The 27037-nt window shown below is 43.7% G+C and overlaps 1 protein-coding gene across 1 annotated transcript in view; it reads right to left on the bottom strand.

The window, feature by feature from the left end:
- PPP1R7 (protein phosphatase 1 regulatory subunit 7) overlaps nt 1–27037 on the bottom strand; it is a 554877-nt gene that overhangs the window by 236567 nt on the left and 291273 nt on the right. The window contains exons 7-8 of the mRNA XM_078665787.1: nt 12727–12843; nt 12300–12404 (exon numbers count right to left, since the gene is read on the bottom strand). Of these exons, the coding sequence (XP_078521913.1) occupies nt 12300–12404; nt 12727–12843 (222 nt within the window). The remainder of the gene's footprint in view (nt 1–12299; nt 12405–12726; nt 12844–27037) is intronic.

The raw sequence follows: 27037 nt of genomic DNA, 5'->3' as shown, positions 1-27037 counted from the left end.
GGTAATACATGGTGTGAAGGGCCCAACACCTTTGAAGCGGTAAATTAGAGGTAGCATGAGGATTTTGCATTGAGAAATTACCAGAAGAAATTACCGCTCCATCAGTTTTTGGTAGCAGAAGATGGTTATTATTGATTAGTTTGGTGATTAATGATTATTGAATTCACCATCAACGATTCAACTAATTGATCATTGACTTTAAGAGGGGAGTAAAATAATTGCCCAAGTTAGATAAATGTCTAAGTCCTGATTCCTGACCCCAATGCTCAGAACCTGAAGACTGGCAAAGCAGTACTGGAAAATGATGCATGAAGTGGTGTGAGTATCAATAGGGCTGTGAAATATTGTTAATGTGCTAGGATGTATTTTTTGAAGTATTGAAAATATTACGTTTTTTTTTTTTACTGTTGGCGAAATTTTGCTCATTTTGAATTGATGGTGTTATTGATTATATTGGTAATTTCATAGGACATCATTTTTTGGTTATTGATTACATGTTTTAACTCTTCATGTCTTGTTCTATGTTGTCTGAACATGCAGGTATGCACACCTGTGGAATCCCAGGAAGGAATAGCGGGTGGTAAATGGAAGCCACACTGCACTGAGGTTACTCGTCTGTTGGAATAACAATGAGAAGCTAGGTAGGGCTGGCAGTGTTAAATTAGGGACTATTTTCTGTGCGAGTGATTTATAGCAAAGAGTTCGCTGCTAGAATTTGGTGTGATATCACCTAGAAAGGGTCACACTGAAGGAGTAGCAGGTTCTTCTGAGCTTGAGTGACAGCAAAGAGTTTGTTGGTGAAACTTTGGTCTGATATCACCTAGAAATGGTCACACCGAAGGAGTAGCAGGTTCTTCTGAGCTTGATTGATAGCAAAAGGGTTCACTGGTGAAACTTTGGCCTAAGATATATCCTGAAGGATAAGTCCAAAGGAGTAGCAGGTTCTTCTGAGCTTGAGTGAAAGGTAAGCAGAAGGGATTTACCTGTAGTTTGAAGAGTAAACGGAGGATCTTACTTTGTGAAGGGTAAGCGGAATGCATGGGTGTCCGCAGAAATTTTTCCAGGGGGGGGCAACATTTTTACTTCATCACCATCCTCCGACATGATTGAGCACAAGTATTAAATAAACAAATAAAAAAATCTAATAACACAAAGAGCTTAAATAAACAAAGAAACCCATGGGGTGGGAGAAAAATCATGTGAGGCTTCACAGCAGATTACCTGGCAACCACAATGAAAGAGGAAAAAACAAACAAGCATTGGCATAGCCAATAGGTCTCGCCTGTGGGACCTTCTAAGTGTTTAGCCATGCAACACTTGAAGTTGTTGCACCAAGGATATTGTACAATACAACTAAACACTTATAAGGTCCCAAAGGGGAGACCTATTGGCTATGTCAATGCTGTTTTTTAAAAAAAAAATGACAAGCAGTGCTATATGGCTCCGGCTGCCTCTTAGACCACCTCATCCCACGTAGATGCTGCAGCCATCTTTGAATGGCTTTAAAGCCAATTCAAAAGCTGTCACCAGTGTATGTGAATCCCTATCTCAACTGTGAGACTGCTCTCCTGCTTCCCAATTCTATTAAATACAAATGATGTAAAAAGAACATCCCTTTCTGAGCTGCACGGCTCATCCTATTCACGTTTCATGCGCAGATTTGAAATACTGATGGTTTGGGCTTCCCGGAATTCAACTGGTTGAGAGGTATACAGGTGTAGAGAGGTAGAGAGAGGTAGAGAGAGAGAGGTGTAGAGAGGTAGAGAGACAGAGGTAGAGAGAGAGGTAGAGAGAGAGAGGTAGAGAGGTAGAAAGAGGTAGAAAGAGGTAGAGGTAGAGGTACGGAGAGAGGTAGAGAGGGAGGTAGAGGTGTAAAGGTAGAGAGAGAGGTATAGAGATAGAGGGAGAAGTAGAGAGAGAGAGGGAGAGAGGTAGAGAGGTAGAGAGAGGTAGAGAGGTAGAGGTAGAGAGGTAGAGAGAGAGTGGGAGAGGTAGAGTGGGAGAGGTAGAGAGGGTGAGAGAGGTAAAGAGATAAAGAGGTAGAGAGGGAGGTAGAGAGAGAGGTAGAGAGAGACGAGAGGTAGAGGTAGAGGTAGGGAGAAAGGTAGAGAGGTAGAGAGGTAGAGGTAGAGAGGTAGAGAGAGAAAGAGGGGTAGAGAGAGAGAGGGGTAGAGAGAGAGGTAGAGAGAGAGGTAGAGAGAGAGAGAGAGAGACCAGTAGAGAGAGAGAGAGAGGTAGAGAGACGTACAGGTAGAGCGAGAGAGAGAGAGAGAGAGAGTGATAGAGAGAGTGATAGAGAGAGAGAGAGAGAGAGAGAGAGAGAGAGAGAGGTAGAGTAATAGAGGTAGAGAGAGAGGTAGAGAGAGAGAGAGAGAGGTAGAGGTAGAGGTAGGGAGAGGTAGAGAGAGAGAGAGAGAGAGAGAGGTAGAGGGAGAGAGGGTGAGAGGTAGAGGTAGAGGTAGAGAGGTAGAGAGAGAGTGGTAGAGGGAGAGGTAGAGAGAGAGAGAGAGAGAGAGAGAGAGAGAGAGGGGTAGAGAGAGAGGTAGAGAGAGAGAGGTAGAGAGAGAGTGGTAGAGGGAGAGGTAGAGAGAGAGAGAGAGAGAGAGGGGTAGAGAGAGAGGTAGAGAGAGAGAGGTAGAGAGAGAGGTAGAGGTAGAGAGGTAGTGGTAGAGAGGTAGAGAGAGAGGTGGAGAGAGAGGTGGAGAGAGAGGTAGAGAGAGAGAGGTAGAGAGAGAGAGGTAGAGAGAGAGAGGTAGAGAGAGAGAGGTAGAGAGAGAGAGGTAGAGAGAGAGAGGTAGAGAGAGAGAGAGAGAGAGGAAGAGGTAGAGAGAGAGGTAGAGCGAGAGAGGTAGAGAGAGAGAGAGGTAGAGAGAGAGAGGTAGAGAGAGAGAGGAAGAGGTAGAGAGAGAGGTAGAGAGAGGTAGAGAGAGAGGTAGAGGTAGAGAGAGAGAGGTAGAGAAAGAGGTAGAGGTAGAGAGAGAGAGGTAGAGAGAGAGAGGGAGAGAGAGAGAGGGAGAGAGATAGAGATATAGCGAGAGGTAGAGAGGTGTAGAGAGAGAGGTAGAGGTAAAGAGAGACATAGAGAGAGAGAGAGACGTAGAGAGAGAGGTAGAGAGAGGTAGAGAGAGAGAGGTAGAGAGGTAGAGAGAGAGGTAGAGAGGTAGATTGGAGATCCTAGCATTTCCAGAGCATTAAAGGCACTACTCATTTGTAACGTCATTCCTTTCACTGCACATCCTGCTTTATCTAAATAACTAGGGCCCTCAAATACAAAAGGATGTTGTGGTCATAAAGCTTACAATTTGCAGCATCACAGTGGTTGCTACTGCAAAACCCCTTTTTAGAATTGTGTATAACCTTCATGATTGACAAAAGGGGTTCTGCATCTTACTTCATATAGGAATTTGGAGGGGCAGTGGAAAGGGTGCTATCTTCAAATTGCAATTTACAATGACATATATCAATGGTTTTCAAACGCAAACCGTTGATCGGATACCAACACTGAGCTGCAGTTGGTACATGATTCAGAAAAGAAAAGTTGTCCCTGTGGGACAGCTTTCCCTTCGTGAATCATGGCAGGCGACAGTGAGTACAGACAGTGGTCCAGGGGCTACACTCGATACTGCAATGAACATGAGGGACTGCCCCTTTGGAGCTCAAGGCGTAAACTCTTTAATCCATCTCATATGCAGACCCTTCTGTAATACTAGTGCTTATGGTGCAAAAAGCAGGCATATCGTGTGTGGTGCAGACACTTCTGTTCAGTTCTAACTCTTTTTCAGTTGTCAGCAAAATATTTTAATTCATATTTTGGTTTCCATTGTTAACTGTTTTTTAATATATCCATTATTTTATTTTATTTTAGAAATAATGGATATATTAAAAAACGTATAACAACAGTTAACAATGGAAACCAAAATATGAATTAAAACTGATTATTACCATGGAAAAGAAATTGATGAAACTTTAATTTTCGCTGAAAAGTGCACACATCCATCGGAACAGAAGTGTCTGCACCACACACGATAGGGTATACGAAAGGGCACCTACAGAGTAGGTACCAGGATGTAGTAGCACCAACAAAAGAAAGGAATATAGCTTGAGTACGAATAAATCACGAGTGCACAGAAGGACTTTCCAATTGATCTCGCAAAAAACAGGCAGACACACCCATTGCATCTCTGGGCGAATTGTGTAATTCGGTGCTGGCGTTAATGAGGCTTTGATGGTTTTCACCACTTCCTAGGGCTCCTGGCTGCAGCTCCACTCTTCCTAGCTTGAAAATGTGCCCCCCCCCCCCGAAATTTGACTCTAGGTGCGCCTCTGCTTCAAGCTGTGGGAGCAGCTAGGCCCGGACTTTCTCTCTTGTCCATCAGCAGGACCGTCATTGCAAGCGCTTTCTCACGCTTTTAAAATTGACAGCCTTGCAGACAAACACCACTGTGGGGGCTGTCAATAGTGACGGACCGGTGTTCCAGGGGGGGCAAGTGCCCCCCCTTGCCCTCCCCTGCGGACGCCCATGGCGGAATGTGTTACTCGCAGTGAATATAAATCCATTCTTTATTTAGTGGAACAGGCAGAGTAGCGAATGTATTTATGTTGTTACTAACAGAGTTATTGATTAAGAGAAATATTGCAGTAAGATTTTGTGGAGGGTCAGTGGTAGGAGTAAAACTGACTAAAATTGAGACTGACAGCTTTAGAAAAAAAATTGCATTGAACTATTGCAAAAATGAAAATGTTTGAAGGTTTAAAGAAGCTGTTAAGAGGTAAAGTGAAACATTCGTTTTTTATTGGTGATGCTCCTGAAGGAACACCTGTGCATTTTATGTCTACCAGTTTGGGACAAAACACATGTATGTGGGTTCACCAATGGTGCACGATTACTGAAAAAGAAGGTGCTTTGAGATTTCCAAAAGATGGTACTTTTGAATTGCAAATCATTGACAAATTGAGGGAAGTCTTATGTGAAATAAAGAAACCATCTAAAGCTGCACAATTTGAGGCCTTAAGCATGTGGGAAAAAGCAGCGAGAGAGCAAGTGAGGATAAAAAGGCAAAACACCAGATGCAGGAGAAGAAAATTAGTGATGAAAAAGAACTTCAAATAAATAACGATTCAGGGGATGAAATAATGGATGCATTGTTAACTGAGTGTCCACCACTTTATGGGGTTCCCATGAAAAATACTGAAAATAGTGTACCAGTAAGTAATACAGGGGCTACTGCTTCTGTTGAATAGAGAAATACAAACTGAGAAAACTGTGCAAATATTTCAGATTGACCCATTACCTGTTGATTCAGCACTGACAGTGATACCTCCAGGTGTTACTGCTTCTAATATGACTGATTCAGTTGAAGAATTACAAACAGCAGATGCACAGATAATGCCTAGAAAAAGTATGACTGTCCCAATTAATATGGTCCCTACTGAAAATTTTGAAAAAGCTGCAGAAAGAGTGATTTTGCCAGGGTTTATTTCAGAAACTCAGAATACACAGATTATTGAACAGAAATTACCCCAAGCACTGAAAGGTGAGGGAAAAACGGTATTTACAACATCTGCAGCCCAGGATAAAATAAATAAATTTGAAAATGGGATTTTTCAAACCTGCTTTGAGGAAGCAGCAGTGATTAAAAATATAGAGAACATGGGAGAAGATATTAACACAGGCCCTGAAAAAGAGAAACAGCTTAATGTTTTACATTTAACATTTGAACATGAAGAAATGAACAGTCTTTGCTGTTTAAATCATGAAAATGTGAACCAGTGTCAGGAAAAAGAATTAATTTCCCTGAGTAAGGAAACAGCTGCATGTGCATTAACTACACATAATGGACTGACAGATTTGGCTCAAAAGTATGAAACTGATGTTTCAGGAAGTATTCCATCTCAGAAAAGTTTTAGGGTACACATGGATGATGAAGCAAATGAGAAAATGTGTTCTTCAGGAAAGCAATTGCACATTGCAGAAATAAAATATATTTTTAAATGCAATGGGTTTGAGAAATTAGGAGACAAGTGGGCAAGAAAACATGAGAAGAAAAAGAAACCACCAGACCTAGCAAGGAAACTGAATAAGGAAAAGAAGCCACCAGATCTAGTTGAGAAAAATAATTTGGAAATGTTCTTTTACATTGTCATGCAGACTGAATTGTGGTTTGAATCTAAAGTTGTGGAAAGGCCAAGTAAAGAGACAATGAAAAGGGTTTGCATGAATGCACCATCATTTTCTGTTGTAATGGAGAAAAACATAGCAGTGATTACTTTCCTGAAGGGCAGAGTGCCAGCAGAGGATGTTGATTGGGTACAGATTAAAAGAACACAGGATGGTACTAAAGGGGTTTTGGTTAGTGCAAATTCAGGTATGGATGTTGTACTGCTAGAAAATGTGTCCTTTTGCCATCTTTATAACAGATTTGAGCAGCGGAAGAAGAAATATAAATTTAAACATGATGCACAAAAACAGAGAGAAATGCAGATGCAAAATAAGCAGATGCAAATGTCAGTTCAGAAACAGGTACCAATGGCAGGAATTTTTCAAGCACAGATGGTCCCACAAAATATGGAAAATGCTTAAGTTAATTTAAATAAGGTGTCCAGAGCAAATGTGAATTATTTCCAGAGACAAAAACAGAACCCAGTTCAACAGGTTGCTCTGTTTGCAAATGAGAGTTTGAACACTCACAATTATGAATTTGCCAAGTCCATTGTGAAAGCAATGGAAAGTCCAGATTTAGTTGGAGGAGTTTTAAACAAAGAAATTACAAATCAAATGTTAGAAACATTTGCACCAAAATTAGGCCCATTTGAGGAAAATTGGAAAACTGTTGTCTGTGACTCTGGCCTAGCAAGAAAACAATTGTTTTGCAAATTAAGCAGCTCAGATTACTGTACATCAGATAATGTTATTTTTCAGTTCCTGGTGAGGATGTACATTTTAAAGTGGCCCAACAAGAGACAGCTGTAGCATTATTTTCAGAAAAGACAGTTGAAAAATTACCTTCTGCTTTTGAAAAAATAATAAACACAGAAATAAGAGAGTTCACAGAGAAGGATGCCAGATTAATAACATGTACAGAACATGTCTTATTAAAATTAGAACCAGATGACATGTATTCTGGAATACCATCAGTTGCAGGAATTTTACCAATAAAAGGATTTTTGATGGAATTGATTGGAAGTTTGTGTAACTTTCTGATCACAGGTTCACAGAAAATAAATGAAAAGAAGAGAATAGTGCAGGAGATTAAAAGCATATTTTTCCATGTTGTCCTGTGGTACCGAATCCAGCCAATATATTTTTTCACATTCCATGTGGTGAAGAATGGCTTACTTTAATTGATTTTTGCCAAGTTCATGTTACAGTGCCATTGCATGAGAATAGTCAGGAGTACTGTCAAAAAGAAGATGAATACCTGGGACACAAAATTGGAAAGGGAGGTAGAAAAGGGTCACCAGAGAGAGTGGAAATAATTTCCAAGATAAATCCACCTCAAATTCAGAAAGAAGTCAGGAAATCTTTGGGAATTGTTAGCTGCTATAGAGAGTGGTTACTAAACCTTTCCCTAGTGGCTAAGCCTTTACTGAGGCTGACACACAAGGGTGTGCCTGATCCGCTTCCATTGGACAACAACTGCACAAAACCATTCCTAGAGTTGAAAGAGAAAAAATGTTGCGCCCCAGCACTAGGAATGAAAGTTTATTTTAAAGAAAATACACCAATTTGCAGTGAGAGGGAGGGCTGCGCTCTCTCATTGCCTATTCAAAAAGATGAATGTTTTCAAACGTCTGTGATGTATTGCCCAATGACCTTTGACCCTATGTATGTATGTATGTATTGCAACTTATATAGCGCACGTATCACCCGAAGGCATCAAGGCGCTTGCCTTGGGAACCCGTCCTGGTTTTTCCCTGTGAGATAACCCCTACTAGGTATCCCCAGGGTGAAAGACAGGCATCCCGCAGCGGGTGGGCCGCCGTAGTGGAGATTAAGCAACTATTGCCCAGAGTTGCAGCGTGGGACCCCATGATTAGAATAGGCACCTGAGGCGAGAATTATCGAGTCCGTGGACATTTTTGGGCTCAGGACCCTGCCGCGTCGGGAATTGAACCCTGGTCCCGGGCCAGACCTCTGCATCAGGGTCTGCCGCTCTAATCAGTGAGCCACACTCCTCCACTAACTTCACAGAAATGTCAGCAAATGAATTGGATTGTAATGAAACTGAATATGAGTGTCTAAATATCATGAAAATATGCATAAAGCCAAATTCAGACTTTAAGGATGAACGTCTGAGTCAGCCCAACAATGTCCATTTTGTAGATGGCCCATGTTTGAAAGGTGACATTAAAAGCAGCACAAGCTGTGCTCCTTATACATGATGTTGTCAAAGCTTCATGGCTTTTAGTAGTTACCTCAGCCCAAAATTCGAAATTGATTGCCCTTACCATAACATGCAGTATATCTGCTCAATTGGGAGTCACTGTTGTCATGGGAGAGAGAAATGCTAATTCAGTTGCACAAAATTGTGTTCTGTTAGCATATACATTCAATGGAATCTTCACAGTTGAATTAAAAGAGGCTCAAAAAAATTTTTTTGAAGCAGCAGAACAGGGTTGTATCAGAAGTGTTTTTGAGAAAAATGACAACTGCATAGTGGCAAATGTGCTATTGCAAAAACTGATGCCCAGGTATAGATTGCCAGTTTCTCTGAAATCAGATCATAATGAGCTCTCAAAGATAATGAGTGCAGAACAACAGATTGGACAAGGAGTGGATTGTAGCTATCTGCCTGAAGTGTCAAGCATAATGAAGCAACACAATGGAAGCACAGAGTTACCTTTTGTAAAAGACTGTTTTTCAGCATTTCCAAAGTGGCTTTAAAATACATATGCAAATGCACTTGTGGAAAACACTGATGAGAACACTAGCAATTGCTGTGTAGGTCTGGTTGATGTACAGTGTACAGTTTCTCACCAGATTGCAGCTGCTACACAAAATCTGCATAATGGATGGTGCAACAACTTTGATCTGAGAGATGCTGTGGTGAAACATCTGAATCTGATCAAAGTGAAAATAAGAGTGAAAGGCCTAGGTTGAAAAAGAGCAAAGGATTGATGGTGCTCTGTCAGAGTTTCTCAGCACCTAAGTAGTCTAATTGCATGGAAAAAGGTACAGAATGCCACACTGTATGAGCCATTCTGATGGCAAGCTGATGACAAAGAGCAAAGAAATGCTGAAACTGTCATGTTGAATTCTCCTTTTATTATTTTAGTTACTTATTTTAATGAAGACTAACTGTTCCAAGAAGCTACTTACAGAACTCTGCACTAAAAGATTTGAGCTTGGCTATATATGATCTAATTACAGACCAAACGTGTGTTTGCCTTAGAAATAGGAGTAACATTGTTATATGCTCAGCTTTTGCAATAAGAAATGTCACTAGTGAAATGAAATGTGTGTGATGAATTATAAATCATTTTATTATGATTTGAATCATCAGAAGGGTGGATTGATGGAGCAGATTTCATCTGCAGTCAGGCATTGTTTTATTTTTTGTGCTTCAGACAGACTGCATTTAAATTGCCATGCAGATTTTGGTGCAAGTTAAAAACATGGCACATGGTAAACGTGAAAGTGAGGCCTATTCAGTCTGAATTTTTTTTGCTGAATTTACATGTGTTTTTGCAATGTAGAGAAAAGTGGCCTTTTTAGCGTTGAAGATTAATAGAATGTGTTTCTCTCTTCCCAGCTCATCCCTTGAAATCTAAATTCACTATTTCTGTCTTAAAAGACTTTGACTTGTTGCATATTTTGATAAATATTTTCAGTTAATAACACCTCTTTTTATAATGTGTGTGAATTAATAATGCACCAAACACTACACAGGGGGCTAAATGCGTTGTTGCATGAAAAGCTATCTAAAACACTAAAGCATGTTGCTATGTGCGCTGTATTAACTGTGTGTGCTTTTAAAATTTACACTAAAGCATGAAAATGCTATGTTGCACATCGCACATTTATTTTGCATGTTGTCATAAATAATAGAAAAGCTGCTTGAAACTAATAGCTTGGCTAGGTAAACATTTATAAGGGGTATTAGTATGGAGTTGGGAAACATAATGGGCTGATTACATTAAATTAATATTCTCTTTGTGTCTGTTTTGTTTTTGGGCCTACAATTAAATGGCTGCCTGTGAATCCAGCAAGGCTATGACTAGCATGAAAGAAGAGTGCATGCGCAAATTAGCTTTCCTCAAGCCACGAGGGAGTCAAGGCCATCTTGAACTGTACATTCTTGTGATTGTGCCAATGTACCAGTTAGTTAAAATATCCGTCCTTCTGCGCTGTGAAAGGAAGGAAGTGAATTAGAATGAAACATTTTTCCTAGTTAATGTTGCAAAAACAATATACATGTATTTACTCATGTATGCTTCTTTTGTTAAAACTGGTATAGTCAGGATTTTAGAATGAGTTAGGACAGTGAGAACTCATGCCATCATGACTGACCAATCATGTACAGGTTTTCCTGAAGATGCAACATTTTTGTGTCGACTGCCAAGAATTAGAGTATAAACAATGACCTCTCTGGAGGGGGTTTGGCTTCTAGGCTCATTAGGGGGGGTGTGAGCTCTTGAGAGAAGGAACAGATTAGACCAGACATTCTATGGGTTAGGAACGAGAAACGTCACGGGAGATTGCTGAAGGGCGGAGTTTGCGTCCGAGGAGAGTCAGGGGGAGGTTTCTTGCTTCCACGTCATATTTTGGCACTGCAGGCCACATTCCTTTGAGGTCTGGTGAAGGAGGGGCTGTTTTCCTCTTTAGACACAGACAGACAGAGAGTCCAGCTGATTAAGATAGGATTAGATGCTAAACTTTAAGGATATGCTTTGACTAATTAATTAGGTCTGAAAAGATTTATTTGACTCATGCATTTATTTCTCTTATTGGGAGATTTTTTGCAAACTATTTAATTATTGATTAGCTTTGCAAGACTATTTTTCTTAGAAACTCTACGAATATTGCGCCACATTTTCTTTCCTACGTGTAATGCTTATATGCAGACTGTAATGTGTTCTGTGTAATGCTATTTTTCCTGTTTTCCAAAGTCTGTAACCTCATTGATATTTTACTAATGAATAAAGGGTCAGAGAAAAACTTAACTTTTGACTAGAAAATAAAACCCTTTAAAATACTCAACAACTCTCTTTATTGGCTTGAAATAATAATTGCATTTTAGACTGTTCAGGTTTATTTAAATCTCCTAAAGGTAATACATGGTGTGAAGGGCCCAACACCTTTTCAGCGGTAAATTAGAGGTAGCATGAGGGTCTTGCATTGAGAAATTACCAGAAGAAATTACCGCTCCATCACGAGGACAGGGCGATGAGCGTGTACGCGCAGGTTAGATTGACTCTGCCTTTCATTGGGATACGGTGAGTTTGAATTCAATTGTTTTTAAAAGTTCGAATCTGCTGTAAACGCAATTCCCCAGTCCACGCCCTCACGCTCTGTGACTCTCTGAGGTGTAGCCACGTCGCTGGTCCGTGCAACGCAGTTTCTCCACACCTTCCCGTCTTTTGTGATATCACAGGCATGCGTCATAAAACCATTCAGAGCTTCTGGCCCGTAGCTTTAACAACAGCTCCTTCAGAGCACCCTGCTGCAGCCACCCGGGGTGTCTAAGGAACATCTTTGTGTAACAGTGCCTCCTCAGAGCAGAGGCGCAACTAGAGCCAAATTTTGGAGGGGTGCTATAGGGGGAAGGGGGCAACTAAAAATTTCCGAGGGTCGGAATCTTCCAGCAATATGCAGAGTGGAGATGCAGGGGCTCTAAGAAGGGGTGAGAACACAACAAAACCTCGTTAGTGATTAAATGGTCTTTTAAACACCATACTTTGTTAAAACTGCCTACACTCCGCGACGGGGTCTGGTGCACACTGTCCCCAATCACAGTTTGCCGACGACGATACTAAAACCTGCGCCCCCAGTTCAAAGGTGGAAGATCCTGCAGTCTTACCTTTTGCCATTGTAAATGACAATACCATATATTTATCATTTAAAAAAAAAATGAAAAAAATGACATTTGCAATGCCAATAGCTCTAACTTTAACATAGACGAGACCATTGCATTGTAAATGCTTGTTTCTTTATGAAAATACAAATTAATTTAACAAAAATAAAAGTGTAAAGCCAAGTTTCACTTTTTTCCACAATTGCTGTAAAAAAACACTTTGTAATGACTTTTTAAGTTTCAATCTAATGCATTTCAACCTCATAAAACATTTCAGGCTCTTACGTTGTTCTCCAGACCCTCAATTACTTCGATTCCATTGTTGCTCAGGTAGAGCTCCCGCAGATTGACCAGGTTCAGCAAGCCCTCTATCTTTGTAAGGCGATTACTCTGGAAGAGACAGAATGTTAATTTCTTCATTAACATTGTGGTGCATGTAACTGTGCTAGCATATATTTCTGGTTGAGCAAGAGGTGAAAAGAGCAAAGATGGCAGGGAAGGAGAAGACAAAAGGAAACTGGGAAGAGAGAAAGAAACAGTGGAAAGAGAAAGGGAAATCAGGAATCAGGGAGATAGTTGCAGCACAGAGAGTGGTCTGTAGGGAAATGCATGGGAATTAGATGAAGGAGAAAGGGGGACAGAGAGAGAGGGGCAGATGGAAAGAGGAAAATGTAAATTATCATGGCGTGAGCACAGAGGAACATGCTTTTACCTGTATGCTGAGCACAGTTAAATTTGTTAATCCGTCCATATTTTGTATCTGTGTGATCTTATTCTTTCCTAAAAATAAGTTTTCCAGGTTCTTAAGTGTTTCCAAATTTTCAATTACCTGAGAACAAAAACAAATTTAGTTAAATGACACAACTAAAACAGATATTTGCCTGTAACTCCAGTTCTCCAATATTGGAATCTTTCATACAGTCACATGCTTGAATCATTCCCTGACATCAGGTTGGAAATACCCAGTACAGCGTGTGTTTAGTGGCACATCCAACTAATTTGAAGTAAACCAAACTTCAGCTGACTAGGTGCATCATGCTCTAATGCTTACTGAATACCTTAAAGCAGACATAATACCGCTAGGTCTCCAAGTACGCAATACACCAGCTATCTTTACACAGAATCCCCAATTCAAAAACGGCTTTGCCCACATTGGAACAACCTGTTCGCGCCACTGGATGGTGGTGGGGATTGACACAGCCCTCGAACAAAGCAAAATAGAACTAGCTAAAATTTTAGAGCTTGAGATAGCTATTCAGGCCCTTAATACATTGGCAGACGCAAAGGGTGTATTAGAAAAACTTGATAAAACAATTGCAGATTTCTACAAGTTTGAACATCACAAAAAATCAACGAAAGTGACAAAAGATGAAATGCGTTACTTACCTGTAACTGCAGTTATCCAGTATTGGTATCTTTCATAGATTCACATGCCTGAATCATTCCCCGTCGTTGGGGTGGGGGTCTCCGGTACATAAAAAGAGTAATGTCATATAGACATATACTTAGTAATAGGCCAGAGGCCTCATTAGTAACATATCCATGTCCTTTTGTAAAAAGGACTAAACTTTGGCCAAGAGCCAATCCGATATAACCACCCTCTAGAACCTTCCTGGAAGGAGCCGTAGTCCCTCAGATTTTCGTAAGCACAGTGCTAAGTAGTACCTACTGAGAGAACTAAGGTGAGCCCTTCTAGGGGAGGTGGGTGGGTTGCATGTGAATCTATGAAAGATACCAATACTGGATAACTGCAGTTACAGGTAAGTAATGCATTTCTTATCCAGTATTATAGGTATCTTTCATAGATTCACATGCCTGATTCAGAGTAGAAAGCAATAACCAGCACATTTCTTGTAGTACAACATGCAAAATCACTTGATAAAAGAATATCAATCGTGAAATACAGCAAGTAACTAGATACTTTAAAATAGAGAAATGTGCAAGAAGGTAAAAGGATGGAGGGATGAAAGGAAGAAGGCTCACCTCTAGTGAAATAGATGGCGGAGCACCGCTTGATCCACCGCTGCATCCTTCATCAGTTCTGAATCCAAGCAGTAGTGCTTGGTGAACGTATGAGGTGTCTTCCATGTCGCCGCTCTGCATATGTCGATGATGGGTATTCCAGCGAAGAGCGCCATAGAGGTGGAGACCGCTCTAGTGGAGTGGGCCCGGACTTTAGAATGCAGAGGATGTCCTGCCTGCTGGTGCCAGAAAGTAATGGCTGCCGAGATCCACCTTGAGATGGACTGCTTCGTTAGTGGAAGACCTTTCCTAGGCCTGCTGAAGGAAATGAATAGTTGGTTGGATTTCCGAAATTGTTCTGTTCTATGGATGTAGAACTTCAGACATCTCTTTAGGTCTAAGGAATGGAGAGACCTTTCTGCTGCGGTGCTTGGATTTGGGAAGAAGGACCGCAGAACTATAGGTTCATTCAGATGAAAGTTGGATGGAACCTTTGGTATGAATTTAGGATTAGTTCTTAAGATAACTCTGTCCTGCTTGAACTGCAAGAAAGGGTCTTGAATGGAGAAGGCTTGGAGCTCACTCTCCTTGCTGAAGTGAGCGCTAGCAAGAGAGCCGCTTTCCATGACAGATATTTGATGTCGGCTTTGTATATTGGCTCAAAGGGATGTTTCATTAACTGAGCCAGTACAATGTTGAGCTGCCAGGTAGGTGGTAAAGCCCTCTCTGGAGGGAAGGTCCTGAACAATCCTTTCAGAAACTGCTTGATCAGTCTATTGGACCAGAGAGAAGCACCAGACGAAAAACGCCTATACCGAGATATAGCCTCCAGGTGAACTTTTATGGAGGCATGGGCCAACTCCGAGTTAGCTAGATAAGGCAGAAGCTGTGCCGGCGAAGACTCGAATGGGTGTATCGTGTTTGTCTTACACCATATACAGAATCTTTTCCACTTCAGGGAATACGTCTTGTTGGTACTATCGGCCCGGGCCAAGTCTACACTGCATTCTTGAGGAATGTCTACGTTCTGGAACTCTCTGTACTCAGGAGCCAAGCCGATAATTTGAGAGATGCTGGACCCGGATGTTGGACTTGCCCGTGGTTCATAGTCCGGAGAGTGTGGCTTGGCCTTAATGGTATTGGCGGTTCCAGCGACCGGAGGAGAAGTTCTGTAAACCAGTGTTGGCGTGGCCACGCTGGGGCTATCAGGATTAGGGTGCAACGCTCTGCCTTCATTTTCCTGAGAACCCTGGGAATCAGGGGAAATTGAGGAAATGCGTAAGCAAAGACGTTGCACCATGCGATGGAAAATGCATTCCCGAGAGACCCCTTCTGGGGATGCCAGCTTGCGTAGTAATGGCATTTTGCGTTGAATTGTGTCGCAAAGCCCCAACGGAAGAATACGGTGTTGAGAAGATGTTGATCCAGCTCCCACTTGTGGCAGATGGAGCGTTGCCTGCTTAGAGAGACCGCCAGGGTATTGTCTGCCCCTGGAATGTACTCTGCTCATAAAGAAATGTTGTTTTGAAGTAGCCACTTCCAAATACGTTGAGATTCTTGCGATAGCATCAGAGATCGAGTTCCCCCTTGTTTGTTCAGATAGTGCATTGTGGTGGTGTTGTCCGTTCTCACAAGCACTGGGGAATTCTTGATCCGGGGCAGGACTAATCTTAGTGCCAGGTAGACTGCCCTCAATTCGAGAAGGTTGATGTGCAGCTGTTTTTCTGTCCGAGACCATAGCCCATTGATCTGGAGTTCCTGCAGAAATGCACCCCATCCCTCCAGTGAAGCATCTGTGGTGATCACATGTGGTGAGATTGGTAGTAGGAATGGAAGGCCCTGGTCCAGATTGTGAGGTTGAAGCCACCAGTCTAAGGCCTGCACCATGGATGGAGTGATCTGGATTAGATCGTCAAAAGATCCTGTACACTGGATCCACTGAGTGGATAGTGCCTCCTGCAGCGGCCGCATACGAAGACGGCAGTGTGGAATCAACAGGATGTTGGAAGACATCATCCCCAATAATGACTTGTACAGGCGCACCGTGATGGTCTTCTTGGCCTGAATCCGGGCTGCCAGAGATCTGAGTTTGAACTGACGTTCCTGTGAAGGAAAGGCTCTTTCCTGATCCGTATCCAGGACTGCCGCCAAGAAAGTGATGCGTTGGGAAGGCCGAAGTACAGACTTTTCTTGGTTGAGAGTAAGTCTCAGGTTTTCGAAGAGTTGTGGACAGGCGTCTGAGGATCTGCTCACGCCTGCGAAAGTAGGTGCCTTGATGAGCCAGTCGTCCAAGTATGGGAAGACTTGGTGATGGTATTGGCGAAGATATGCTGCCACCGGAGATAGGCATTTTGTAAAAAAATGCGAGGAGACGATTTCAGTCCGAAGGGCAGCACCCGGAATTGGTAGTGTCTGCCCGCCACTGCAAACCTGAGGAATTGTCTGTGGTTCTTGTGGATTGGTATGTGGAAATAGGCGTCTTGTAGGTCTAAAGACGCCATGAAGTCTTTTGAATCGAGGAGCTGCAGCACCTCCTGGATGGACACCATACGGAACAACTGTTTCTTGAGGTATCCGTTGAGGTCTCGTAAGTCCAAAATAGGTCTACATTTTTTTCTCCTTTTTCCGTATTAGGAAGAATCGGGAATAGAATCCGTTGCCCTTCTGATCCCGAGGTACTTTTTCTATAGCTCTTTTGTGGAGCATTATAGAGATTTCCTTTTGTAGGAGATGTAGATTCTTGTGGATCATTGGATGTGGAGAATTCGAAGGAGGAGTTTCCACAAACTCCAAAGAATGTCCGAACTGGACTAGCTGAAGGACCCAGAGATCCGTTGTAATTTGCTGCCAATTGTGGAGGAAAGATGAGATCTTTCCTCCCACTGCGTAAGGTGGAGAAGAAATGGAGGCCTGCGGTAGAAAGAGGCCATTGCCTTCTGGCTGTGTCTTTCTTCCCTCCGCGTCCACGAAAGGAAGATTTATTGATGACTGATTTTGCTGCTGTTGCCTTTGTTGGTATTGGGGTTTGTACTGCTGGTTTGAGTTGTACGATGATTTGTACCCCTGATAGCTACCTCTTGCAGGTCGTCCTCTTCCTCTGGAGCCCCGAAAGGAAGTATTTCTGAACTGGAGAGTACCTAGGGCTCGCGGTATCAGTATCTTTTTTGATACCTTGCAGCATGTCGTCTATGTCTTTCCCAAACAGCAGCTGGCCATCAAACGGCATGTCCAATATCTTGGCCTGCACTTCCGGTCGGAAAGATGTGGCCTTAAGCCATCCTTGGCGCCTTAGGCCCGCAGCCCCTGCCAATTGTCTGAATCCTGTGGAGGCGATATCCATCGCCATGTCGATCATCTCCGAGGCTGAACGATCGCCCTCAAGGAGAATCTTTTTTGCTTCCTCTTTTTGGTCTTCTGGGATAGGACCCAAATATGGAGCAATATCCGCCCACATTTGGTGGTTGTAGCGCCCTAACAGGGCTAAGGAGTTAGCCGCTCGTACAGTGAGGGCCGACATGGAGGAAAACCTCTTGCCAATATTATCCAATTTACGACCCTCCTTATCTGGTGGCGCAGTCAACGCCGCCGACGGATTATTAGATTTACGCTGCGCCGCCTGGGTAATGACAGAGTCTGGTTTTGTGTGACCTGTAAAGCATGCAGGAGCTGTGGCAGGAGGCTTATACTTTTTGTCGAGCCTGGGTAGAACTGGAGGCAGAGATGAAGGATTTTTCATTATTTTCACTCCCTGATCCCAAATATACTCAATCATGGTAATGGATCTCACAGCCTTCTGAAATGGCTCTTTAAAGTCATACAGGAAGCAATCCTGAGGTTGCGTGGTCATTTGGATCTTGAATCTTGAAGCAGCTCTTTCCAAGATGTTATGGAACCCTCCAATGTCTTCCGGAGGCGAGTCTGCCTGTGCTTGGTCAGGGGAAGCCGGATCTTGAATAACGTAATTATTCCAATCGTCGTCCTGCAGTTCTCCTTCTTGCTGGTCCTCCTCGTCTTGTGCTCCTATTTCCTCTTCATCAGAAGACGGTGTATGAGCAGTGTCCGGTTGAATGACCAGCGGAGGCGGCCTAGGGCGAGGTGGAGGGGTAGGTGTGTGGTTCTGAAAATCTGGACCCTGTTGTTGTTCCGATATCGAGGTCCAATACCCGTGTCACAAAATATCAACGTACCATGACGAATTTGGTGTCAGCGAACCGATAATGATTAGGACATCATTTCTATGCATTTGCGTCAGAATCGAGGGTCGCCAACACCCCCAAATCGTAGTTCCCGTCCCAACCCCTTAGACTCCATTCTGTGAACGACATCCATCTTACGTCTTGCCCTCATGATAAGTCAATTAAAGGTCGAGCTTGATCTGAAAGGACACGTCCTCCGTCCCTGACTTCCCCCTGACCTGTCCCAACTGACTCCATTGCCTTTAGCCAAACCTGTTTGGGCAACCCCTCGCCCAGTGGCCAAATGCGATAGCATCGATGCATAGCATTCCTCAAACCATTTCACTACATACAAACCATGCTTTCTACAAACACACACCTGTCCTGTTCCCTGTTTATGGCCAGTTTTATGACTAGGAGGTGCCTTCCTTTATTGGGGTTTCATCGATATCTGATGGGAGTTCCGGGCTTAGCTGGGTAATCTATCACGTATTGGACGTCTAAAATACGGGCTTGCCTACATGACTTCGCTCTTTTGTATTATTGTAGAAATATGTGTATAGCCATATCATAAACTCAAGAATTCTTGCTTGCAGCTATTATTTTTGTATATAAGGAGAAGGCTGGTTCTGTAAAAACGAACAGTCTCCTGAGAACACATGACCCGTGTTTGTCGTGCTTCTAGGACACCTGTTACTTGGTAGCTATCAATAAAACTTGATCTCTGACTCGACTAGAAGACTCCGTGTTTCTGTGGTCCGGAACAGAGAGAACTCAGAGGTCTTCGGGTGTTATCCCCTGGCACCAAACGGGTTCCTAAAAAACAGTTATCCCCATTTGGCGCCCAACTCGGGGCGGTATCAAGCGGCGACGGTCCAAGCCAGATGTTCGTGAGGAGCTTCGTGTAAAAATTCCGGAGGACGGCCAGCCACTTCAGCGACCCCTGTATGTCGACGTGGTTCCAAAGGTCTTTGCTGCGAGGTTCCCCGCGTCCCGACGGCTACGAAGGACTGCTGCCCTGACTATCGCCTTGTTTTGGACCCAGTGATCCTTGGTAGAGCGAAACGATAGACGAGTCTTCTAGCGACGTCACCGATCTTCAAATACTTCAGTTAAGTATAAGTGGAGCGTCTCCCAGTCCTTAGTTTGTCCTTAGTTTTTGGTATCCTTGAGATACGCTTTGATTTGGTACTTGCAAGCCCCAAAGCCGAAGGACTTGTGTTTTCACAAGAAATATCGTAACCGATAATCCTTTGAAGTTTGAAGCTAGACTAGTGAGCAAAGATGCCTGGTTTTAGCAGACTTGGAAACTTGTTTTGTCTTGGTTGTAGTAAGGACTCCCGATTAGAGGATTCCTGTCCGGTTCCTCCGATTGGAACTCCGACATACGAGCTCTACGTAAAGCACGGCGTAGGTCCTATCACATATAATGAAGTGTGGATAAAATACACCCGCAAGGATGGTGTTTTAAAATGGCCCCAATATGGTAGTTTCGACTCAGAAATATTAGATAACCTAGAGGTCAAATTATTTAAGAGAAAAGCCCGGCCGGCGATGTTTGACTCTTTTCGCTTATGGCGCAAAGAAGCCAAACAGAAGGAAATAAAGTTAGCAAAAAGGAATAAAAGAGGTATGTCAATGGTGCAAGCTGCCGTTGCATACAGGGATAACGAGGAAGAGCAAGAAAGCGAACAAATACTTCGGAGCAAGAAACTAGCAGTAGATAAATGTTACCCGATGTTACCAAATAAGGGACAAGGTCAAGAGGAAAGATCCGAGAAAGACCCATTAATGTCCCACTTATTAAGCTCACCTCCACCGTATGCGTTAGACGCTACTACAACGCCAAAGCGTTTTTCTATACCACGCCCCGGCGCACGAAACGCAGCTCTTGCACACACGCCAGCTACTCTTCAGCTGGTTCCTACTTCTCCGGCGCAGCCTTCTCAAGTGCCGCCATCTTTGCCACCTACTCCATCTACTTCTACCACTTTGCCTACAGCTCCAACTGTTCCCTATGATACTACGTCTGTCACTGTTTCGACTTCCTCTACTATTGCCTCTACTTCTTCTTTGCCTCAGCCTGTTTTTTCCGATGCACTTGCTCCTCCGCAAGCTTCTCCTTCTATTAGACAAAGAGTGACAGGTACCGTCACTGGTCTGCTTTCACCTTTCTTCGGGTCGCCTAAAACGACCCCTAAAACAGAAGACAGACAGTTACGTAGTCAACTGCCTGATTACGAGGAAAGAAAAGTGCTAGATGAACTAGCCCGTAAATGGATTACGGATACTGTTAGATATGATGTTCAGTCTGTTATGGAAGTCTTCCGTCAATGGAATACACCCACTCAGAGATACGTATTCGAAGAAATGTGTGTATATTTGGGCGAAGATTTGGAGACAAATGATCCGACATACACAATGAACGAACTATGGCGTACACGCTTTAAGTTCCACGAAGGTATGATTATAGGCAGAGATGTTGAGAAAGCGATAGAGTTATTACTCTCTTATAGGAGTAAGGGAAACGTCTCTAGATCATTGTACGAAGACGACGTATCAGGTAGGAAAAGAGCGAGACAGTACCCCATGAGAGAGGTTCCCCCGGTTTGGAGGGAAGGCGATGCGAATGTAGTACCGCCAATTCTGCCTCATTTCCAGCGTGTATGGGTACATGTCCCCTGGAAACGATCCGAAGTCTTAGCACTCAAGCAGACATTGCCTGATCCTCGTAAAAACCCGACTGGGTATTATAAGGAGTTATCGCAAACTGCGAGCTCATGTATAATGAATTTAGCGGACATAGACATGCTGTTTGGGAACGTTGTTCCACATCCTCTATGGAGCAAAATACGTCATACGAACCATGACCAAGAACTAGGTGACTCATGGGCAAACATTGCCGCTATCGATGCTAGACAAATTGGTGGTTCTAAACCTGAGCCGTTAATAGCTGAATTTCCCGGTCGAATTATCGCGTACATGAAAACGATAATGCCCGAGGTACGCGTAAACTGGGACAAGCTATCTGCGTGCAAGCAGAAGAAAGATGAGAATGTGTCTGACTTTTTCACACGATTTGAGGAGACTTTCACCGATCATAGTGGTCAGGATATGGCTACCGAGGGTGGTCAAAGATTGTTTGTAGACAAGTTCGTACATAATTTAATACCTGAACTGTGTAATGAACTAAAAGATTCAGAGAGTGCTTGGGCTGTCTCTACGTCAGCTCAAATTTTAGCTACAGCCCAGTACTATGAAAATAGGCGCAAAGACGAGCTAGATAAAGTAGACAAAAAGACAAAAGATTTAAAAACTAAAGTTCTTCTCCAGCAAGCTTATCCGCCTCGTACGGCTAGTCAGCCCAATTATCAACCACAACAGCAGCATTCGAGAAACGCGCAAGGAAACGAGTTTTCCCACCAGCGTATTGCTTATGGCCCGAATCAATGTGCATATTGCAAGGAAGAGGGTCACTTTAAAGGTAATTGTCCGGCTCTTGCGCGACGTTTAAGCGGTGCTTCAGGTGTAAGGGGAAGAGGTGTTCAACATGCCCCTAGAGGTAGGGGCCGTGGAAATTTCACGCAGAATACAACTTCTTTTCCGCCTCAGAATTCGATGAACAGCTTCGACCAACAGAATAATGCGTCGACCAGGTCAGCTCAGTACTATGCTGACGACTATTACGCCGAACATGAATATGAGGGTAACGATTGCTAGGACAGCCATGGACAAAGAGAGGGAGTCGTTTCAGTTCCAGTAGATCAGAATGGACCTTATGTCGAGGTGATCGCCTCAGGAGTGTCAGAGCCATTTCTGCTGGATACTGGTGCTACGAAAAGTTCTATCATGCACTCAAAACTTCCTGGCGCACCTTTGTCTGGCGAAATGAATGTTTCAGTAGGTTTCTCTGGCGCCCCTGTTAGAAACCCGATCTCCAGTCCTGTATCTCTTTCTATTGGCCCATGCGAATTAGAGGCGCCCCTCATTCTTACCACAGGTTGCGGTGAAAATTTGTTAGGTTTGGATTTACTAAAAAGGTTATATGCGACTTTGTACTGTTCACCATTGGGAGTACAACTTACTTTAGGTAAGAAAGTCATTTCTCCAATGTATGTGTCAAAAGAAAATATTGCAACTGAATTGTCGTGTCTTCCTGATGTACTCTGGGCTAATGGTTCTAATGATGTAGGTCGTTTGGAGATAGCACCGTATGTCATAACGTTGAAAGCCAACGTTAGGTTACCACGTATTCCAATACAAAATATCCAGCGAATGTGAAAAGGCGTTATTGACGATTGTTTATGACCTAATTGATAAAGACGTCATCGAAGAAACAACAGGAAATGTTTGTAACAGTCCAGTTTTACCGGTCTTAAAACGTACCGATCCTTCACAGCCCCCTGTGTATAGGTTCGTGATCGACCTCAGAGAAGTGAACAAGATAGTTATCCCACAGTTTCCAGTTGTCCCCGATATTACTGCCTTATTGACAATGGTTCCAGCTTCAGCAAATTGGTTCTCGGTGATCGACCTGAAGAACGCTTTCTTCAGCATCCCGATTGCTGAGGAGAGTAGAGATATTTTCGGATTTAATTTAGGAGGACGAAGCTTCCGCTTCAAGTGCGCTCCTCAAGGCTACTGCGAAAGCCCATCAATATTCAGTCAGGCCCTGAAAACACAACTAGACACGATTGTTCTACCGAATGGTTCAACTTTGATTCAGTACGTAGACGATCTACTGATCGCTGCAGACACTGAAGAGATTTGCAAGAAATCTATGTTATCATTATTGCATCACTTATGTGACATGAAGCACAAAGTCTCTCTCTCCAAACTACAATTTTGTCGACAAGAAGTTACCTACCTAGGTCACATCTTGTCGAAGGAGGGAAGGAGACTGACACCAGAAAGAATACAGGCAATTGCAGAACTGAGTGCCCCAAGGACACAGAGAGATGTTCGGGCCTTCTTGGGCATTACATCGTACTGTAGACAATGGATACCGAATTTCTCACTACTAGCTAAACCCTTGCTGGCACTACTCTGTAAAGACACGCCAAATCCTATGCCCTGGTCTGAAGATTGTCAGACGAGTTTCCACGAGTTGCGTGATGCATTATGTTCGGCTCCTGTGTTGGGAAACCCCAACTACAGTAAGCCTTTTACATTATATGTCCATGAGAAGGAAGGTTGTGCATTATCAGTTTTAACACAACATTTTGGGGACAGACAGCGCCCATGCGCGTATTTTTCGGCAACTCTAGACCCTGTGGCTAAAGCCCTACCAAGTTGTCTGAGGGCTACCGCCGCAGCAGCTGTCTGCATCCGACAATCCGCTGGATTAGTCATGAATAATACTCTGATCGTTATGGTTCCGCATGCAGTAGACATTTTACTAAACAGGACGAAGACACAACATCTTACTAGCGCTCGACTATCCAGTTACGAACTTACACTGCTAGCAAGTCACATCCACATAAAGAGGTGTGATACACTGAACCCCGCAACGTTATTACCCATTCCGACAGGAACAGACGAGATTGATAGGCATGACTGCTGTTTTAGGACAGAAGAAGAGACAAAAGGGAGAGTAGACTTACAGGACACTCCCCTTCCTGAATGCAACGATACTTTATGGGTTGATGGTTCATGTTTCAAGTTGCCGAATGGTGATACGACTGCAGCATATGCCGTAACGACATTACACACCATTATAGAGACTGCGCGCATTTCCCATAATTCTGCACATGCTGCAGAACTAATTGCGCTTACCAGAGCATGTGTGTTAGCGAAAGGAAAGCGAGTGAATGTGTACACTGACAGCCAATACGCCTTTGGTGTGGCTCACAGTTTTGGGAGATTGTGGCGTGAACGTGGGTTCCTTACGTCACATGGTGCAAAGATACAACATGGTCAGCTAGTTAATGAGCTCCTCCAGTCACTGACCTTGCCACTACAAGTTGCCATTATAAAATGCAGTGCACACAAAAAGATTCAGGATGATGTTGGCCGCGGGAATGCATTTGCAGACGAGGTTGCGAAAGAGACTGCAAGGAACACAATGAGTCGGATGTATGTTGTAGGTCCCGCTAGATGGATTACTGATGTAGGAATGTGTGAGGACACCATTGAGAACGTGAAATCTATACAAGCCGAGGCAACTGAGAAAGAGGTGAATGAATGGAGAGAAAGTAAGGGTAGGTTAGATGCGAATGGTTGTTGGGTCGAATTGTCAGAACACCAGCGATGGTTATTGTACTCGCAGTAGTAACAATGGCTCACGGATTTGCACACATCAGTTCGAGAGGAATCTGTAAAGTATTGGCCCCAGTATGGCAAAATAGCAATGTCCCGAAATATGCAGAGAATGTGGTCAGAAACTGTATGGTGTGTTTGAAGTACAATCCCGGTAGGGGAACCCCAACTCCAGCTGGTCATTTTGCGCCTCCAACGTATCCGTTCGAGGTTTTGCAGCTAGATTTCATTCACATGGAGAGATGCAACAATCTGAAGTATGTGCTCGTTGTTGTTTGCGCTTTCTCCAGGTGGGTGGAAGCGTACCCCCTTAAGGACAATACAGCCTTGTCAACTGCCAAAGCCCTTGTCAAAGAGTTCTTCCCGAGATTTGGCATGCCTAGAATCGTCTGGAGTGATAATGGAAGTGAATTCGTAGGACGCGTGATGAAGAGAGTGTGTGAGTGTTTGGGCATCCAACAAAAATTCCACTCTGCGAATCACCCCCAATCAGCTGGATTAGTAGAGTGCTACAATGGCACTTTGAAGCTCAAATTAGCCAAAATCCAAGCCAGCACAGGTCTTAAATGGCCTGACGCCTTGCCTCTAGCACTCTTGTCAACGAGAATGACAGTCCATTCCAGATTAGGACTTAGCCCCCATGAGATAGTGTTTGGCCACCCAGCCAACGTCTGGGGCGTGCCAAGACCAAAGAAACTTAGCGAAATAGAGCACCCCGTACTGCTTGATTATTTGTGCGAATTGACAACTAAATTGCGTGTTTTACACCAACAGGTTCACAGTTCCTCTCCGCCAGCCTCTGACGATCCAGGTCACTTCATCGCACCCGGCTCGTGGGTCTTGGTGCGGAATTTTCAGCGCACCAACAACGGACAGTCGCGGTGGACCGGACCTTACCTGGTACTTCTTTCCACGAGATCAGCGGTTCGGGTGGAAGGCAAAAAGAACTGGGTGCACGGGACCCATTGTAAACGGGTCCCTCTGCCCCTTCCATACGACCGGTGGGTCAGCGAAGGAATTGCCGACTGAGACAGAATCCATACCTCGTTTCATCCCTTTCAGCGATGCACGTCTAAAAGAAACTGGTACCGAAAAAGAGAGAAATCATATTTTACAAGGATTTGTGCCACAGTCTACACAGTTGGACACTACCGAACCTGAGACATTGTTTGAAGACCACACCGTGCCAGGAAAACGACGGTACAATTTAAGGACTAAACGAAGAAACTAGATAAAAACGAACTAATGTGATTTCCCTTCCCCCAAGAACTATTTTTTTGATTTTTTTCCAGCTCTCTCGTCCCAGGGAACTAGCTCATTTTTGATTTTCGAACCGCCATCCGATTCTGCTGCTAGGGTCGCGGTTGAAGTCTGGGGAGTGCAACTGGGGACGTTTAGGTCAACGGTTCTGGTTGGTCCAAGGGAGTTACCCCGGACTGAACAGAGCGCACTCCCTGGGAGAACCAACCTACCACCGCGGGCAGCAACTAGAGGATGGAGTTTCCTAGGGTGAAGAGACCTACCAGACTCCCAAACTTTGAAAGACAATTATGCACTGTACTGGCCAAAAGAAAGTTTTTGATAACATGTATTTTAATGTTGTGTAGCATAACGATGTTTTTGACTGGTTATACTCTATTCGTATTCCACGTTACTTTTTCAAATGACACCCGGCCACAGCCTCCTCCTACTATCTCTCCACACTACTTTCACCCTCTACCTGAACACGAATCTGCCAGAAGACTCGAATTTGTAAATAACTCATTCATTCAACTCCTACACCAACACCAGTCCATCATGAACACATCGAACTGTTGGATATGTGGACTCATGCCACACACGACTGATAAGGGTATCCCATACTTCATCCTGCCATTCAGCTATTATGGTTCTCTGTGGGCTTTCCAGACCATGTTCCTGTTCGCCCTAGAACCATACCCGACATGTTCTACTGAAAGTGATTCCAGTAACAAGGCACTAATAGCAGGGATAAGAAATATAAGTAGAGAGTTCGACACCTATCTTACGATTCCCAAAGATGAACTCACTCCGTACACTCGTTGGAACGTAACTAAATATGGGGTTTACCTGAGTAAGAGCCAGACAGCAAAGAAATCCCGCCCAGTTTGGATAGTACCCAACCGAGGTCACTTATGTTTACAAGGTATCGTCAGGGATCCCAAAGCACAATTAGGAAAGAGTATGTGCACGGAAACCTATGTGTTCGCTTCTCGTACTTCCCCCATACTCTTAGCAGCCAAAGGCACGTATTTCGTCTGCCATGACCAAGCTTACACCTGGTTGCCCCCTGACTTCTCAGGTACATGCTTTATCGCATTTCTGCTGCCTCCCACCCCCACGGCCAGAGCAGATTACCATCGGACAAGGACAGCTAGAGGTGTCGTGAGTAGAGACGACACCGCGGGTCAGGAATTCACTGACTTCGCAAAGGGTTTTCTGCCATTTTGGGGGCCTATGGTGAACAGCAGGAATATTCGCCAGTTATCGAGGATAGTTGAATCCGCCGTGAGTACAACGGCCGGAGCTCTTGGCAACTTGACGACCGAACTTCAGTCGGATCGACTTATGACCCTTCAGAACCGAGTTGCCTTAGATATCATACTCGCC

This window comes from Lissotriton helveticus, chromosome 11 (genome assembly GCF_964261635.1).
Source record: "Lissotriton helveticus chromosome 11, aLisHel1.1, whole genome shotgun sequence".
In the NCBI taxonomy this organism is placed as follows: domain Eukaryota; kingdom Metazoa; phylum Chordata; class Amphibia; order Caudata; family Salamandridae; genus Lissotriton; species Lissotriton helveticus.
Note: the sequence above shows the minus strand (reverse complement) of the source record. Positions and strands in the feature narration are given on the sequence as shown.